At 45.4% G+C, this 19157-nt stretch overlaps 1 protein-coding gene across 1 annotated transcript in view; it reads left to right on the forward strand.

Moving 5' to 3' along the window:
- Positions 1-19157, forward strand: part of DYNC2H1 (dynein cytoplasmic 2 heavy chain 1) — a 1848033-nt gene that overhangs the window by 1541583 nt on the left and 287293 nt on the right. The window contains exon 82 of the mRNA XM_029602426.1: positions 16999-17103. Within this exon, the coding sequence (XP_029458286.1) occupies positions 16999-17103 (105 nt within the window). The remainder of the gene's footprint in view (positions 1-16998; positions 17104-19157) is intronic.

The following is a 19157-nucleotide window of genomic DNA, read 5'->3' on the forward strand; positions in this document are numbered from 1 at the left end:
GCCTTCCAGAGCTAAAGATTTTCTAGCTGGCCTCCCACAAGAGAAATCTGCATCGGAAACTTGACCATAAAGTTATCATTCATGGAGATGAGATTATCTTTGAGACTGGTCGAGTAATTGTGGGCTGGGTAACCAACTAATTTCTGGGGACTGTTTGCTTAGCCTGGTTTGCTTTTTGTTTTTTTCTTTCTCACAGGACAAGCAGGATGGTAGTCCTCACAAATGGGTGACATCGAGGATGGAGCCCTGTACGGAAAACTTTTCTGTCAAAGTTTCAACAAGCTTTGACTGACACTGGCACACTGGGTGCACTGAGCATGCCCAGCCTGCAATTATCCCTGTGAGCCACAGGTGTCTCCCTCAGTCTTCTTTTTTCCGCTCTGCAGTCAGCATAGCGGTTGGAGCTCTGTGAGGATTTTTTAACTAATTACCTCATGGAAACACTTAACTTTTCACTTCAAAAAACACTTTTCCCTGCACAGGTCTCCCTCCGCGTACGTTTTTATGACGCTCGGTGAGTACTAATTCTTATTTTTCGGTCGGTTCCTGTCACTATCTTAAGGCTGTTAACTGACTGAAGCCTTCCCTTCCCCCATTTTTCAGTTAGCTTTAAACAGCTTGCGAGTATCTCTGTGACACTCTGCTTGCTTATGCTAGTGGGGTAGGGATTTTTTTCCTTAACTTTAGGACTTCTGTAGCTTCAAGTCCTTCGTTCCCTGGTACCCTCACGCAGTCGATACCCTATCGCTACACCGGGACCCTCCTAAACCGCCCTGGGCTTTTATATGTCATCAGCGCCCCTCCCCCCACGGTGCCCTGATGCCTTTATCCATGTTTTTTGCTTTTCAGTGCTACCAGGCTTTTTCCTCCTACGCACTGTTTTTTTCCTTGGGCTTCCTCGGTGCCGTCCCTACCCGGATGCATGCCATTGACGCACACGCTGTTAGTCACTGCCATGCATGCTCGGGTCGCCGCCACCGCTGCCCGAGACACTTTTTAACGATCCCAGGGTCACTTCATCGATGCCACCCCCCCTTTTGGGGATGCCATCGATGCCCCATCCTCCCCACCGGTGTCCAGCCCTTTTCCATCGGTGGGCATCGGTGCCACATCGATTCGTCGGTGGGCATCGATGCCGGATGGTCCCCATCGGTGGACATCGGTGCCGGATGGTCCCCATCGATGGACATCAGTGCCGGATGGCTTGTCCATCGATGGCATTGGTGCCGGATGGCCGTCCGTCGATGGCATCGGTGCCGGGTCCTTTTGCATCGATGGACACCGATGCCCAGGTGTTTCATCCATGGGCATCTATGTAAGAATGCATCCATCGAGGGCAGTCGATGCCAGGCTGCTCCCATCAGTGAAATTCGATGCCCAGGTGGGTCCCATCGGTGGGTATCCATGCCGGCTCGATTCCGTGGATGGGCGTTGATGCCAATGCCAGCCTTATGGCTGGCATCGATGCCCATGCCGATTCCAGGACTGGCGTTGATGCCGGGATGGAATTCATCGACTGGGAGATCCATGCCATCGATTCCATACGTGTCCATATCGATGCCACCGACACACGTGTCTGGGGCATCGATGCCATGTACACTTGGAAATCTGAGTCTGTCCAAATCGATACCGTCAACGTCTGTGGCCCTATAGTTGATGCCCGTGGCCATGCCACAAACGGCATAAATGCCCGCCTCCATGCATTGATGCCCTCGACACCTCCGTTTTCCTTCGGTGTCCTTGACGCCCTATTGATTCGACTTCGACTCAGTCGATGCCGGTATCTTTTTCAATAACGGCAATGTTTTTCGATTATTCGATTCCACATCGTTTCAAAGATACCTATGCCACTGCTGTCAGTGCCCATCACTGTCATCATTCTCCTGGCCAGTCATCGACGATTTTTCATACCCATTTTGATGATATCCTCGAAGCCCCTTAGGTTGCCTTCAATATCGTCAATACCGACATAGCACCGCCACATAATACCCTCGCCTCCTCACATTGCTCCACGCTTTGGGTTCTTTTTTAAGCCCCGTATTAGCTTAAGACACTCCATTGTGTCAGGAGCAGAGCAGGCGTGCTGACAGTTCGTCATCGATCGCCTTCCAGGACGACGAGGGCTTCCATCTCGGCGCTGGGGAAAGACCGGGCCGAGCACCGTGGCACCCATCATCGCCGACATCGTGATCGTCCGCCGCTGACGCCATCCAGCACATCGGTGCCATCCTTCTCCAGGCTGGACAACGCTCGGGCAGAGCGACATCACCACTGCCATCAGCACTGTTCCTACAGTTTTGGCAGTCCTTGGTGATCCAGAACTTCCGGATCCAGGTCCGACAGCTTCTGCATTGGCGTCACGACACATCGAGCCGCTGTGACGAGGGAAGGGAACATGAGTTCCGTTAGGGCTCCTCTGTTCCTGGCGTGCCCCACCGTCAAGTGGTGTGGGACTATGGCCATCTGTTACACTTAGCAGTCTAAACGCCACTCACGCCTGGCCTGTCTCCTCTGTACCTGTGCCACCATACCGGGTTTCAGAGCGAGATGGACGTTTACGTCCCCGGCCTTACCCTCGAGGACTCCGGAGACCGTCGGGGTCAACAATCTTCACCGGCTCGTCTTGCGGCGATCCACGTCGGATGGTAAGTACCCGCTTCGGCGGCATTCCCATAGAGTTGTGTTCTCCCATTCGGACCGTGGTTCGAAAAGTTCTGGGTCATGTGCCTTTTAGAACTGTATTAGTGTCACATATCACTATGTTAGCTATGTTAGCCACAATATCAGGAGAACCCCTCTATCTTCTTGGGATTGCAGCAGGGCTTCTTCTCTTGTCAGTAACAAGTCCCTGTGCCGACCAATGCTCTGACTCTTGGTTCCCTCCCAACCAAGGTCCAGCTGCATTGGCTGATCTGCTAAACATGAGATTCAGCAACCATTGCCCCATGTACAAGTCCACCTTGAGGCCTGGCCACAGGTCTCAGTGTCTCCTTGTACAGCATACAGAAATGCGGGTACCACTTACCGCTCACACACCTGCAGGAGCCTACATGATATCCTCCATTGGGACACCTCCTGGTCTCCCATCTGGTCAGATATCAGAGCGGCCACCCCACCTTGTACCAAAGTCCCGGTACACTCCCCCAGGCGCTACGAAGTGCAGAGGGGAGAAGGGAGGGGGGTTGGGGAGTTTTAATTGCACTATTCTTTCTTTTAACAGAAAATAGTTACTCTCCGCACATCCTGGACCTAAGAAAATCCAACTTTCTTTAGACGTCACAGGTACAATGGTATCTTTGGTTACCATCACTCCATACTGCAGTAAGTACATTATTTTAATGTTTCTATGTGCTTTATGGTGAGTCAACATTACAACCCCAAGCTCTGCCGCCGGCACCAGCTTCGGTAAGTGAACTGTCTCTTGCATCACTGTTGGTGAATGCTGTTTTCTCTGCGGAGTGTAACATCATTCACTTTCCTTGCATAGACTACTGCTAACCACTTTCAGTACATGCAAGGAGCTCTCACTTTTTTCAGGACTCACTATACATTTACTAACTGGGATTACTGTCACTGCCATAAATCCCTTCTGTAACACTTCTGGACACCACAGTCTTAAGACCCTCTTGTCCAGCATGCGCACAGACATTCTGATACATTGTTATATGTCCCTGCGCATATTTTCCATAACCTCAACCTTTCAACTTTTCATGGTTGGGCTATGGGGTTTCTTCCCACTATGCATTTTTCTCATAATTCAAAACTGCTATGGGTTATATTCAGTGACATTCTATACTCAATGGACCTAAGTGGTTTCATTGCTTTCGTCCCTGATTCTTATCCCAGTTCGAACTAGGACCTAGTCTCCTTCGACTCATGCTCGCAATTCCTTAGGGTTATAAAGTTTCTCCTGAAAGCTGTCAACCCATTATGCATCTATTGCACTCCAGCATAGTTTCTCATAAACTTCCTGGACGTTGCACCCATGAGTTATGCCCTTATGCCTTCCAATACTGCTTTTGCAACAATTCTTTGTGCATACAGACAGACAGCATAGGGACAATGTGCTTTCCAACTCATAAGCACGCACAACCTCTTAGCTGCTCTGCTAGACAGCTGCGCAGCTCTACCCTTGGCCCTTGTTCACTTCATGCGTCCTTGGGCCACATATCTAAGAGATTTAATGAACGCTCTATCTGACCTTCTCCACGTAGGTTCTATCCTCTCGAATGGTCTCAATTACATGTGTACAGGGCAAATCTTTTAACGCTGAGTTTAACTAAACTTTCCTCGGCGTCTGCATCATTCCATACGATGCACAGGTTCTGCTCCCTACACATGTTTCCTATGCGTTCCCTTAGATGCCTTTTCTTCCATCAAAGGCCTCTTCAATATATCTCTTCTGCTGCCTCTCGTAGCCAGCATTCTTCTAATGTTGAACTGGGATGGGGTTCAGTATTCTTTTTCCCACTCCCTGACTGAGATCAGTATGCTTCCCATACTTCTCAATCCATCATATCAGTAACCTTTTATTCCCTCACCAGTCAGTCCCAAATCATAGACTTACTGATGTTCTTAGGTTCTGGTAGCGTCACAAAACCTTCTAAACATAAATCTTGCCGTTTAATATGGCAGGCTTTACCTCCTGACGCTAAGAAAAAAAAAAAAGAAAAAAAAAAAGAGGTATTACCCCTTTTACTTTTCCACCATTTTTTCTTACTCCCTCGGATTCTGTTCTCCAGACATCCTCCACATAGATACACCTTTCTCTTAGGAGGTGTATCGTTTTGGGAGTTGGGTTCCCGTTTTCGGTAATCCTCTCTGAGTCGGCTTACCATGGATTATCCACTGATCAAGCCGCCTCTATTTCTCTAATCACGGAATGAACATATATATTCTCCTTATAAGTCTCATACATTCTACGTTTGAGCCTTTCCATTCCTCTCTTCCACAGTTTGGCAAGGGAACTTCTTTCCCTCTTAATGTCATTCCTGCCAGCAGGGTCCGTGAGTTATGCACTCTTTCCATACTCTCCTGACTCCGTTCCTCTGCCACTGAGTAGTTCTACGCATTCAACTTTCTATCCTTTTCAGGTAGATGTTGTATCTCCTTTCCTCAGGAAATACTCTATTAATTTTTCCTAACCTCTCTCTCTCGCCCTAGGGAGAGACTGGGTTTTCCACATTCCTGGACAGTAATGCTGCGCTTACATTCTATCTACATTGCACTGCATTCCATGTGAATTCCACTTGACTCTTTCCTTCATGCAAGGGTCAAGCTGCTACTTCCAGTGGCCACACAGACCTAATCCTTCTGATTAAGTGGTCTATATTTCCTTTCCTACCAACAAGCAGACATTTCACTACAACACTGTGGGTATCCACATACTGTTGTGTCCGTCTTAGCCTTAACAGCTTCCCTTTGGTTACTGCTGCTTGTACTTTTTTATCAGGTTGCAGCCTGGAGTCCTCTCCATACCTTCGCAGCCTATTATTGCTTACATTTGACTAGCCGGCATGCTCCATGTTTGGCCAGTCCGCCTACTCTTACTTTTTTCAATTCACTGCCCAACATCCTTCCACGAACCCATTATGGTGTTGCGGATGCCCTCCGTTCCCATTTCCACCTCAGTCGTTACGCCTTTGCGCATCTGCGGTGTATCTGGTGCATTCCCGGGCATCCTCAGCTCGGTACTCACCCATTTGTGAGGACTACCATCCTGCTTGTCCTGTGAGAAAGCAAATGTTGCTTACCTGATGTAACAGGTGTTCTCACAGGACAGCAGGATGTTAGTCCTCACGAAACCCGCCCGCCACCCCGCGGAGTTGGGTCTGTATACTTTTATTTTAGTTTCGCTTGCGCTTTTTAGCTATAAGACGAGACTGAGGGAGACACCTGTGGCTCACAGGGATAATTGCAGGCTGGGCATGCTCAGTGCACCCAGTGTGCCAGTGTCAGTCAAAGCTTGTTGAAACTTTGACAGAAAAGTTTTCCGTACAGGGCTCCATCCTCGATGTCACCCATTTGTGAGGACTAACATCCTGCTGTCCTGTGAGAACACCTGTTACATCAGGTAAGCAACATTTGCTTTCTCTCTTGTGTGTTTCTTATTGTTTTGAGATGTTGCCTATACAGTACAGAGAGGTTGGTGGGGGATGAGCGCATCTTCTACTGCAGTGATCCATGCCCTCATTAGAGGGGCGAGTTTTCAAGGGTTTGTTTGGGGGTCCCTTGCTTCCTTGTTCTGGGAGGGGGCGGGGAAGGGGGGGGGGGAATGTGGGACAAAGGGTTTGGTGTGTGTGTGTTAGAATGAGTCTATGGATCTTGAATCTAGATCAGAGTTCGTATGTGGTGAGACATTTGAGGTCCTTTTCTATATTTATTGTTGCCTATGGGGTGTCAGGGGACCTGCTTTATTGGATGGGATGCTACTTGTTAAGGAGAGTGATGTTACATTTCATTGTTAAAAATACATGATGCCTTTGTTTACTTGTGCGACATGGAATGTCGCGGGCTTAGGTACCCCGGTGAAGCGCGAAAAGGTGTTGGCCAGATTAAAGAGACTCCAAGCCAAAATTATTTTCTTGCAGGAAACCCACTTGGTAGAACGGGAAGCCTTGAAACTAAAGAGGCAAGGGTTATCCCAGGTATTCCAGGCTGAGGGCACATCTAAAAGTAGGGGTGTTGCTATCCTATTACATAACACTGTACCATTCCAGGCTAGTAAAACAATAGCGGATCCAGCAGGCCGATTTATAGCAGTTTCAGGGAGCCTGATGGGTTGTCAAGTCATATTAGCGTCAGTCTATGCCCCAAACAGTTATGACCATGCTTTCTTTGTAAAATTGGTTGCAGACTTGATATTACTTGGGGATGCTCCAATTATTTTGGGAGGGGATTTAAATTTTGTGATAGATCCAACTCTGGATCGGCAACCCCCTCGTCTGCATCAGCAAAGTAGCCAGAATAAAGGCCCTCTTTATCTCTGCAAACACTTGAAACTATTAGACCTCTGGAGAACTCTGCACCCGGGGGAGATAGAGTTCACCCACATGGCTAAAGCCCACCCAACTTACACAAGAATAGATTACTTATTGATATCTGAATCCCTTTTTTCTCAGTTTCATAAGTCCTCTATTCAAAACTTAGTAATTTCTGATCATTGCACGGTCACGGGGGACATGACTTGTGGAGAGGAACAACCCCCTGCCCAGTGGCGCTTACCAGGCCATTTGTTACGTGATCCTGATTTTCCTGGGTATCTCCGCTCTAAGTGGCAGGAGTACCAATCTTTCAATTCCTCACATCAATCACAACCGGTGTTGTACTGGGAGACGGCCAAAGCTGTGTTAAGAGGGGATATTATCAGTTATGTGAAGCACAAGAAGAAAAAGTTGGATGCTGATATTCTGGCTCTTGAAAAATCCATGGCCACTTTAAGAAATGCCTCTAATTTTGGTAGTAATGCTGGGGCCGTCTCCCAGTTCAGGGCGATGCAAACCGCTTTGAATACCCTATTGCATGAGAGAGCTACTCGCTCTATAAGGTTCCATCAGTTCACATTTTTTCATCATGGGAACAAAGCAGGGAAACTCCTCGCAAATCTTTTAAAGGCACAGGAATCCTCTAAATTTATTCCCAATATTAGATCTCTCAGTGGCCAGTTAAAAACAAGTTCCAAGGACATAGCTCAAGTTTTTGTAGAATATTATCATCAGCTTTATTCAGAGGAGCAAGTTCAGGAAGGAGACATCGAGAACTTTTTGTATAATTTATCCCTGCCCCAGCTCTCTCAGTCTCAACTTGCTTCTCTTAATCAGGGTATAACAGAGGCAGAAGTGCAGGAGGTGATTCACACCCTCTCGGACAATAAAGCTCCAGGGCCAGATGGTCTAACTGCTGTTTTTTATGCCTCTTGGCCCTGAGATTGCGCCAGCTTTAGAATCTCTTTTTACATGCATTGCGGGGGATGGGAGCATGCCTTCGACTATGAGGGTGGCCACAATAGTGGTACTACCTAAACTAGGTAGAGACCCTACTTTGCCTTCCTCCTACCGGCCGATTTCACTTCTAAACCTGGATATTAAACTGTACGCAAAAATTCTGGCTAACAGGTTGAAAACCATTATGCCTACATTGGTGGGTCCGAGTCAGGAAGGCTTCGTCCACGGTCGTAGATCCACTGTTAATATACATAAAGTTTTGACGGTCATTGAGGAGTGTTATATAAAAAACCTACCCCAACTGCTACTGGTCTCCTGCGATGCCGAAAAGGCGTTCGATAGGGTGGCGTGGCCTTTTCTAAAGACGGTTTTGGGCAGGATGGGATTCGTGGGGAAGATATATGAATATATCACTTTACTGTATTCTAACCCCACGGCTCGCATCATGGTTAACGGCCTGTTGTCTGGGGAGTTTCAATTAGCGCGAGGCACGAGACAAGGGTGCCCCCTGTCACCCTTATTATTTATTCTTACTGTGGAGCCTCTGGTACGCAAGCTTTGGGAGACACCTGCAGTGAGGGGTATCTCGGTGGGATCCCAGAAATTCTTGACCCTGCTGTTTGCCGATGATATTTTGCTGCTACTTAGTTTTTGGGTACTTGCCAGGTTCTTGTGGCCTGGATTGGCCACTGTTGGAAACAGGATGCTGGGCTTGATGGACCCTTGGTCTGACCCAGTATGGCATTTTCTTATGTTCTTATGTTCTTACTTACGGAGGCTAGGTCGTCGCTTCCGGCGGCTATCCAGGTCTTTTGTCAGTATCAGAGGATATCTGGTTTTAAACTTAATCTGGATAAAACAGAAGCCTTAGACCTTCTAGGGAATTTGGAGGGACATTGGCCGGACTTTCCAGTACGTTGGGCAAAAGATTCCCTTAAGTATTTGGGGATCAAAATTCACCGACGGCCTGCTCAATGGTATGGACTGAATATACCCCCGTTGGTAGAAAAGATTAGGCGGCAGCTTCAAGGGTGGCGGTCTCTTCCACTTTCTTTACAAGGCCGCATAGCGGTAGTTAAAATGGTGATAGCTCCAAATTGCTTTATTTTTTTCTAATGGTGCCCTATTTTTGGAAATCAAAGGATAAGATTGGAATGCGAAAGATTCTTACGGAGTTTTTGTGGCGGGGGAAGCGGGCAAGGCTTTCGCTAGCCACTCTATGTGCCCCAAATCCTTGGGTAGTTATGGTTTACCAGACTTTAGAGTTTATTCCTGGGCGGCCAATTTAAGATTCCTGGGGGACTGATGTAATCAATCTTCGTCATATACAGATGGAGACTTAATAGCTAATATATGTGCTCCTTTTGATCCTTGTCTTATACTTCACCTCCCCACGCAGGAACTACTACCGCACCACATGCAATACACCTTAATACGTTCTATGCGGAAAGTGTGGGCAATTACTAGACAATGTCTGCAACTTCCGATCCACATATCGATGTATTACCCCTTGAGGGGAACCCCTCAGACTCCCTCAGTAGTTTTACCCAGGCAGCATGCTTTAAAAGTCTCGTCTAATTGGAAATTGAAGGATGTGATGGATGGGCAGACAAATAAAGTCTATACATTTGATCAATGCCGGGAACTCTTGGGATTGACTGCCTCCCAATTTCTGATATATGGGCACATAAGGGACAGATGTACTGGGTTGCTTAAAACGGTTACTAGACCTATTGATAATCCCACTAGTCGAGCCTTATTCACAGTATTGGAAGCTAATAAGGGTACTTTGTCGTACTTATATACATTTTATATGACTGTCATTCCACAAACAATATTTTTCAAAGTGGGGCTCAAATGGTCTAGGGACTGCAAAGAGATTCTTATGGAACGCATGCTGATTTCCTGCTACTTAACTATCTCAACATTATCTAATAATGTTATTTACCGGGAATTACAACAACTTATTTTTCACCGAACCATTATTTCTCCGGTTAGGGCACACCTCATGTAGATTGCACCCATGGACAATTGTTTGAAATGCACTGGTCAGGGCACTACCTTAATTCATTGTCTGTGGGAATGTCCATGTATTAAAGAGTTCTGGGAGGAGGTACGACTTTGGCTGTCGAGCCTATTTATGGTTGACATTCAATGGTCTGCCTCCTTTTGCTTGCTACATAATGATACAGGAGACACAAGTTTGAATCATGATAATGTGCTTTTTTTTTCTAAAGCTTGTTTAGTGGTGAAAAAGTGTATCATGATGCGCTGGCTTGAAACATCTCCCCCCACAATTGAGATGGGGAGGACGGTCTTGTTGGAAATGTATCAATTAGAATATGGCTCCCTATGTAAGCATTTCTCTGTGAAAAAGAAGAAGCTATTTAGTGACATTTGGCTCACCTTCTATAACACTCTCCCTCAAACAGTGTGGGGATTAGCACCGTTGGGCACCCTCTGACCACCTGATCATTGTCACCAATCAGCTTTTGGCAGGCATGTATATCTGACCAAAGACTGAAAGCGGCAAGCTTAAACTTATCTTATCTCACACACCAGGAGGACAATCTTTGGACTACTGTAGTTGGTGGGGGTGGGAAGGTTGGGGAGGTCGGGGGGTGGGAAAGGTTGGGAAGATATGTACAAAGAAAATTATGGAACTCGTCCTATTTTATATGTCTTGCTATTGATTGTTGTTATGGTTGTTTGGACTGTTCCTAATAAAACAATATTGAAAAAAAAATCATAATATAAAAATCTATAAAATCAGAAAAAAATCCAAATCAATAAAAAACAAACAAGATATAAAATAATAAATAAAAAAATATTAATAATATACTTTTCTTAGCATACAGACAGGTGGATCCAAAACCAGTGGGTTATGCACCTCTACCAGCAGATTGAGACGGAGCAAAGCTGACATCACAGTATATATAGCCCAGCACTATCATCAACCCACTAGTATTCTCCATCTCCAGCAGATGGTGGATGTACATCTCCCTACTGGGGATTGCTTAAAAAAAATGTTCAAAGGAAAAGAGAAGAAGGAGATTTATTTGCTCTGCTCTCCTGTGGTGATACCTTTTGGTCCCTCCCTCAGATAAGAATCTCTGAGGTAATATCTTTGGATCCCTCCCTCAGATGAGTGCCTTGGTTCGGCAGCTGTATTCTCAGCCGGCGTGGACTTAGCTGTAAAAAAAAAAAAAAAGCTGAAAGGCAAGCAGGTACAGGAAGCGAAGTGCGGCGGTGAAGATCCTTGCCCTCTCCTGCCACAGCCGAAGACCAACCTCTTACTCAGCCAGGACAGGTTGAGCTCAGGTAAAAAGTAATAAAAAAAAAAAAAAAAGAGAAGAAGGTGAGTTCAGTAGGGATTCCTCTTCTCCCCGGTCTCCTAGCTCGCTCCAAGGGAGCTTAGGGAACGTAGGCAGCTTGGGGGATTGAGCAGCCTTTTGGCTAGGACCTGCTCCCAGGCTTGTCTTGTTCGCCATGTGGTAGGCCGCAACGGCCTTTCCACATGTTTTTCCTGCGCATAAGGCTGCCTCTTCAGAAACCTCCAAATACCTCAAGATATGCCTCTTAACATCCAAGGGCCGTAACAGGCGATATACCTCAGCAACTCTTTCCCTGTACAGAGATAGCAGAGAACTTGACTGATTCAAGTGAAAATCCGAGACCACTTTTGTCAAAAAAGAAGGAACAGTACACAACTGTATCACCCCCGGAGTCACCCATAGAAATGGCTTCCAGTAAGACAAGGCCTGCAGTTCACATACTCTACATGCCGAACAAATTGCCACAAGAAACACCATTTTCAAAGTCAGTAACCTCAAGGAAAGGCTACACATCGGTCTAAAAGTACGGTCCACCAGAAATTTCAAAACTAGATTAAGACTCCACAAAGGTACCTCGGAAACAGGTAAGAGCCATTACCCATACCTTTAATGAATTAAGGGCCAACCCTTTACTCAATGCATACTGCAAAAATTCCAAAATAAGCAGGATCTTAACCGAATGAGGAAGAACCCCTAGATGTTCACAACAAGCCTCAAACACTCACCAAACCTGCACTTAGGCTAAAAACGTGGAGAACTTTCTCGCTCACAGCAAGGTGGTAATCACCACAGCAGAATATCCAAGCTTCAGCAACCAAGCCCTCTCAAGGGCCATACCATAAGATAAAATCAAGTTGGATCTTTGTGACATAAAGCTAAGTACTGTGTATTGTTTAACTCCTGTATTGGGATAAAGAATTGTCTATGAGAATCTCCCTACCCCGTTGGACCTGATATGACTTTTTAAAGAAAACCTTTTGAAAATTGAGAAAAAATATTTGACTCCGAGTGAGCACTACATTTACATTAAAATAAAGTTGGACCAAAGGTCTATGCAGCTTGTTAGGATTGACAAGTTGCGGTCATGAAGGTCCTACAAATCACCTGTTAGAAAATTCAAAAAATATACTACTGAGGGTTTTCGGTGATATATATATTATTTATTTGTCCTCAGAATTCCGAGGTGTTTTGGGCTAGTTGTTGAATCTTTGTGAAGAACAGGCCCCTGCCGTAGCAGATCCCAGTGAGCCGTAAACCAGAGGGAAGAGTCTACCAGGTGCCTTTGAAAATCTGATTACTACGATACTCTGGGCCAATCTGGTGCCACCAGAAGCACCATTCCCTTGTAACTCTCAATCCCTCAAATCATTCTGTCCAACATGGGCCACAGGGGGAAAGGCATATAGTAGTTTGCCCTTCGGCCACACCTGCATGAGAGCATCATTGCCCAAGGCCTTTTGATCTCTCCTCCGACTGAAGACACGAGAAACCTTTGCTTTGTGTGAAGTCACCAGTAAGTCCAGAAACGGAAGGCCTCAACGATACACTATGAGCTGGAATGCCTCGTTTGACAATTCCCATTCTCCTGGATCCAGACTCTGTCTGCTGAGAAAGATCGCTCTTACATTGTCTTTTCCTGCAATGTGTGAGGCTGAGATCTCCTGAAGATACACTTCCACCCATTCCATAACTTGGGTTATTTCCTGCGACACTTGCTCATTCCTGCCTGCTGATTGATGTAAGCCACTGTTGTTGCATTGTCCAACATTATGTGGACCACGTATCCCTGCAATCAATTACCGAATCGCAAGCATGCTACCCAAATGGCATGGGCTTCCAGCTGATTGATGCTCCATAAAGACTTTTCTATACTCTGGTGCCCTTGTGCTGTCAGCTCCTGACAGTGAGCTCCCCAAACTTGAAGGCTTGCATCTGTCGTGAGTACCAGCCATTCTGGTGATCTTAGGGAAACCCCCTTTCTGAGATAATCATCTTGCAACCACCACTGCAGGAGTATGCAGATCTCCATCAGTAAGTGGAGCGGAATCGAATAATCCTGAGATTTTGGGCTCCAATGAGACAGCTGAGTGCGCTGAAGAGGATGCATATGCGCCCTCTCCCATGGCACCAACTCCCCAGGGTCGTCGGCATTAATTCAAGTATCTGTAAATAAGATCACGCTATCAGACGTATTGCATTCATCAAAAGACGCACCTGCGCCATCAGCTTCTGAATACGGCCCTCCAGTAGAAACACCATGCCCTGCTTCTTGTTGAACTGAACACTAAGATACTCCAGTGACTGTGATGTCTGAAGATTGCTCTTGGCCAGGTTCACCACCCAACCTAGCTCCTGCAACAAGGAGATCACCTTGCGGGAGACTCAAAGGCTCTCTTCCAAACTCTTGACCTGAATCAGCCAATCATCTAAGTACGGATGAACCAGAATGCCATCCTTTCTCAACACTGCTGCAACCACCACCATAACCTTGGAAAAAGCTCTGGGTGTGGTGGCCAAACCACAAGGCAGCACTCGAATGATAAAGACACTCCAAAACCGTGAAACGCAGAAATTGTTCATGCTCTAGCTGGATGGGAATATGAAAGTACGCTTAGACAAGTCTGGAGACATCAGAAACTCCCCTGACTGTACTGCCATTATCACTGAGTGCAAGGTTTCCATGCGAAAACAAGTCATTCGCAAATAATGGTTGACTCCTTTGAGATCTAGAATGTAGCAAAAAGAGCCCTCCTTCATGGGCAAATGAAATAAATGGAATATTGGCAAGTATTTTCTTGAGATGTGGGCACTGGAACCACAGCCTGCAGGCTGAGGAGTCTAGACAATGTACACTCCACTGCCTGTCTCTTCTGGTGAGAGTTGCAGGAAGACACCATGAAAAACATCCTGAGGAGCACTGCAAAACTCCTGCGCATTGCTATCTCTTATTACCTCCAGAACCCACTAGTCTGACATGATCTCAACCCACCTCCGATATAAAAGAGAGAGGCAACCCCATATGTCTCAGTACACCATCATTGGGAGGCTTGGGGTGCTCCACTACCTGTGCCTGCGCCCTGTCTGGGCTGCTAGGGATGAAAGGATTGACACCTACCCAAAGGTCAAGTCCTCTGAAAGGCTGCTCCTCTATAGGGCTGAAAGCATTTGAATTCCCTAGTACGATGTCTCATGCTGAAGGAGCATTGTGTCTGTTTCTTATCCTCTGATAACAGAGGAACCTGGGACTCACCCCACTTATTGGCCATTTTCTCCAGCTTACTCCCAAACAAAAGCAAGCCTTTAAAGGGCAACTTCATAAGGTTAGACTTTGAGGTATATCAGCCAACTAATTTCTCAGCTATAGCTGACACCTGGCCGTTGTTACTGAAGCTACCCCTATGGCCAAATTGCAGACCAAATCACAGCCCACATCTGACAAAAAGGTGGTTGCTGGTTCCATCACTGCCCTGGAATTCATACCAATTTCAGTGACCTCCTGAGAGAGAAATAAACAAGAGCGAGTGACTAGGGAACAGCAAGAAGCTATCTGCAAATTCATTGCCATTGCTTCAAACGCCTGCTTAAGGATAGCCTCAATTCTCCTATTCTGTGCATCCTTCAAGGCCACTCTCCCTTCTACGGGGATAGTCGTCCACTTGGTATTGTCACACATAAGCACATCCACTTTCAGAAAGCACAATTGCTCTCTTGCAGATGCATCCAGGGTATACAGTCCTTCCAAGGCTTGTCCCCCTTTAAAATTAGTTTCCAGGGCTTCCCATTCAAGATCAATCAATTCTTGAATGGCCTCCATACTAAGGAAGAAACAAAAGGCTTTACGCAAAGAAATCAAAATAGGATCTTTATTTGGTGCAGGCCTGGATTCAGCCCCTGGTCCTCCCACCATCTTCAATGTCTGGGAAATCAGAGCCGGTAACTCATCTGTGTAAAAGAAACGCAACATAGTTTTATACGGCTCCAATCCCAGAGGAATTTCCCCATCCTCTAGGGAGTAAGGATCAGGTTCATCATCCATGCCATCTGGGTCCCTTATGGGGAGACCCACAACAGATCAAGGAGTACTTCAATGCTTACCCACAGCACTTGGCATGTGGAATTCTACAGCCTATGATCCTGACCTGTTAAAATTGGCCAGGGCTGAGGACTGCACCTGAAGAAAGGACTGCAGTCCTTGAAAACTTCTACCCAAGAAAATTCTACCCATGCCAAAACCAGGGGAAATCAAACCTGCGCCCACTGAACTACCTTCCCCTGTTGATGAACCAGTTAGGGGAGCCCCAAAATCAGGTGACACCTCCGGCAGCTCTTTTTCCATTCCTGTATCAGACTGTGAATAGCCAGGCTTAATAAATCTTTCGGAGGCAATTATCCCTGAGCCTCCAAACAGTGCTGACACAAGTTAGAAGGAACGCCGAAATATGACAAGCAGCGCAAAGGACAAGGTGCTTAGGCTTCTTTGCTGTGGGCACCATCAGTCTGCCAATATGCTTTAACAGGCGTCTGATAAGAGTGCGCCCAGCTGTGTTCACACTGCAAAACTAGGCACCTAAAATTTAGTCATCCAAAAATTAGACACTCAACACAGTACCTTGATAAGCGCACAAACTGAGCTCCCACCAGGACACTTCAGCTAGCATGCATACATAAGTGCATGTGTGTGTGTGCATGTACAACTGAGCGCCCAGGTAGGCGCACAATCTGGACGAACAACTGGACACACAGCTGGGCGCACAAACAGGCGATCCATCTCAAGAAGACAGATTGCCTGTTTGTTCTCCACAGGGGGAGTAAACAGGGCAATCTGGCGTCATGGGCTATGATAGCTCACTGGATTAAATAGAAAGCCACAGCCGTATATGTGGATGCTGAGCAGCTGATGCCTAGTCATGTTAGAGCTCATTCCACCAGGGCTCAGGCAGTGTCATGGGCGGAAGTTAGATTGTTGCCTTCTGTCGACATTTGCCAAGCTATTTCGTGGTCCTCTTTACACATCTTTTCCAGGTATTATCACCTGGATGTGCAGGCTCGGGAGGTCACAACCTTTGTGCATGCGGTGGTGATCGGACCACAAGCAGCCTCCCGCCCTGTTCGGGAGTAGCTTTGGTACATCCTTCTGGTTTTGAATCCACCTGTCCGTGTGCTAAAAAAGGAGAAATTACTACTTACCTGATAATTTCCTTTTCTTTAATAAGGACAGATGGATCCACCTTCTTGCCCTTGGCTGCCAGACAGTTGTGCTATTGTCCTTCTGTGTGGCCATGTATTCCAGGGGTTACTGATAAGTGTTACTCCAGTCCCTAGACTAGTGTTATAACACTCTTTGTCTGAGCTCAGTGTTTTCCTGTTGGCTGAGTACTAGAATGGTTATCTGTTAATAATCAAGTTTTGTTAGTTTGTCCACAGTTGGCATTTGCAGAGAATACTGGCAGACTGATGTGAGTGCAGGGGTATATAAACCATGATGTCAGCTTTACTCCGTCTCCATCTACTGGTAGAGGTGTATAACCCACTGGTTTTGGATCCACCTGTCCTTATTAAAGAAAAGAAAATTATCAGGTGAGTAGTAATTTCTCCTTATTAATTAGTTTTTACTTGGACAATAATCATTTGGAAATATTAGACACCATCCTGTTGGTTGATTTTTAAATATTGGCTGAATAGTAAAGTTTCTGTTTATACTTTTTCACTGTTTGGTCTAGGACTACCGTAGTGTTATTGAAAGCCTTCCAGAAGATGATGCACCTGCTTTCTTTGGTTTGCCTGCAAATATTGCACGCTCATCCCAACGCATGATCAGTTCCCAGGTAAATTTTAATTTTTTAATTTCCCAAATAGTTTTCTCTTCCAAATGATTACTGTAGTGCTCACAAAAATATCTGTATTATCAGTGCTAGCTTTCTGGAAAATAAAGGTGCTGGTACTCACACACAAGATGCATATATATACCGGTATATATATATATATATTTTTTTTTTTTAGAAACCACAGAGCAAATCAGCAGGTGGATGAAAAGGTGTCAGTACTTAGTACCAGCAAGTAACCCCTGAAAAAAAAGCCCTGGATATTGTATTACATTTTAACTAGAAATGTTATTGTGTTTATTCATATGTAAATAATCTCTGGTTCTACGGTGGGCTGTCAGTATATATAACAGATAAATACATTTTTTTTATTATTTCTTCTTAACTTTAGCTCTATACAGTTCTCCAAAGATCAGTATTTGAAATTCTGTTACCTTGATTGGTCCTATCTGGCAGCACAAGGCCAACTAAAATTTACTAACACTAGAAAGTTGAAACTGTGTTAAACATGTCATGCTCACCCAGTGGGAAACTGCCAGTCAACTATTTGACTTCCTTTATTATTGTTGCCATAATAATATATATAAACAGAAAATCATTCATGAAAATCAATTACTGTACAGGTTTATATTATATATCTGTATATAACTGAAGATATACATAATTCACATGTACAAACAAGAGACATTAATTGTTTCCTGAATGATTTTCTTTCTCTTAGAGCCATAATATTATTCTAACATAGTTTTCTACTACATTAATAACTTTTAACCCACTCATCCAATTTCATTCAAATTTCACAGATAGTAGCGTACCCAATGGCTCCCAGCTCACACTTTTTGACCTGGTGCCATAAACAAGGAATGTGGTTGAAACTGATTCTGATTGGACTAGCAACCTAAAAATGCAAGAAGACCAGGTCTCACAAGAAAATGGTATAGGGTTGGTGGAACAGCTGTGGTTGCCCAATAACTCTTGTGATGCAAGCATAAATCCCTGCAAACACTTACTTTGGGTGATCACGGCATTATTTAATTTCTTTTTATCTCACTTTCTCTTACAGTCAAGGAGCAATAATAATAGTAACAGCATTGTTCCTTTCCCTCCTCTCTTTTAAAAGCTTTCATATTTATTTATTTATAATCTGCTTTTTGCACTTTTTTCAGCACTTCAAAGTGGATTACATTCAGGTACTGTAGGTATTTCCCTATCCCCAGAGGGCTTACAATCTATGGCCTGGATTCACCATTCTATCGCAGAATGATGAATCCAGCAAAATAGAGGGGCGGGGGGTGAAGGGGGGGCGGGCTGCGAAAGCCGGCAGCCTTTGCACCACCGCAGTGTCTTCGCTGCCGGCTTTCACACTGAATAGCTCCACCGTGAAAGGTGGTGCTATTCGGCGCGTTACTGGCGACAATAAGGTTACTAACCTTATCGCCGCCAGTGAAGACATCGCCAAGTCTGCCCCCTCGTCTCCCTGACTCCGCCCCCAGAATGCTAGGCTTATCACATGCGATAAGCCTTTGAAAATGACCCCCTAAGTTTGTACCTGAGGCAATGGAGGGTAAAGTGACTTGCCCAAGGTCACAAGGAGCGACAGCAGGACTCGAACCCTGGTCTCCTGGTTCGTAGCCCACTGTATGCATACGGTGGTGGCAATACATGCAAATCAATCTCATGTACTTCTTGGCTATGATCCCAAATTAAGCTCCATATGTTTCTGAAGCATTAGGATGTTTGCTGTGATTCTGTTTGAAATATGGATAGTATATAAATCCAAAGTATTATTCTTATTTTGATAATCTGTAGTAAAGAAATATTCTATGGCAGAGATGGCTAATTCTGGTCCTCAAGCACCACAAACAGGCCAGGTTTTCAGGATATTCACAATGAATATGCAGGAGATTGATTTGCATGTATTGCCACCATTGAATGCAAATTTATTTTATGCATAATCATTGTGGATATCCTGAAAATCTGGTCTGTTTGTGGCTTTTGAGGACTGCAGATGGCCACCCCTGTACTATGGGGTGATATTAAAGCAAATCAATCAAAGA

Source organism: Rhinatrema bivittatum, chromosome 5, assembly GCF_901001135.1.
Source record: "Rhinatrema bivittatum chromosome 5, aRhiBiv1.1, whole genome shotgun sequence".
Classification (NCBI taxonomy): Eukaryota; Metazoa; Chordata; class Amphibia; order Gymnophiona; family Rhinatrematidae; genus Rhinatrema; species Rhinatrema bivittatum.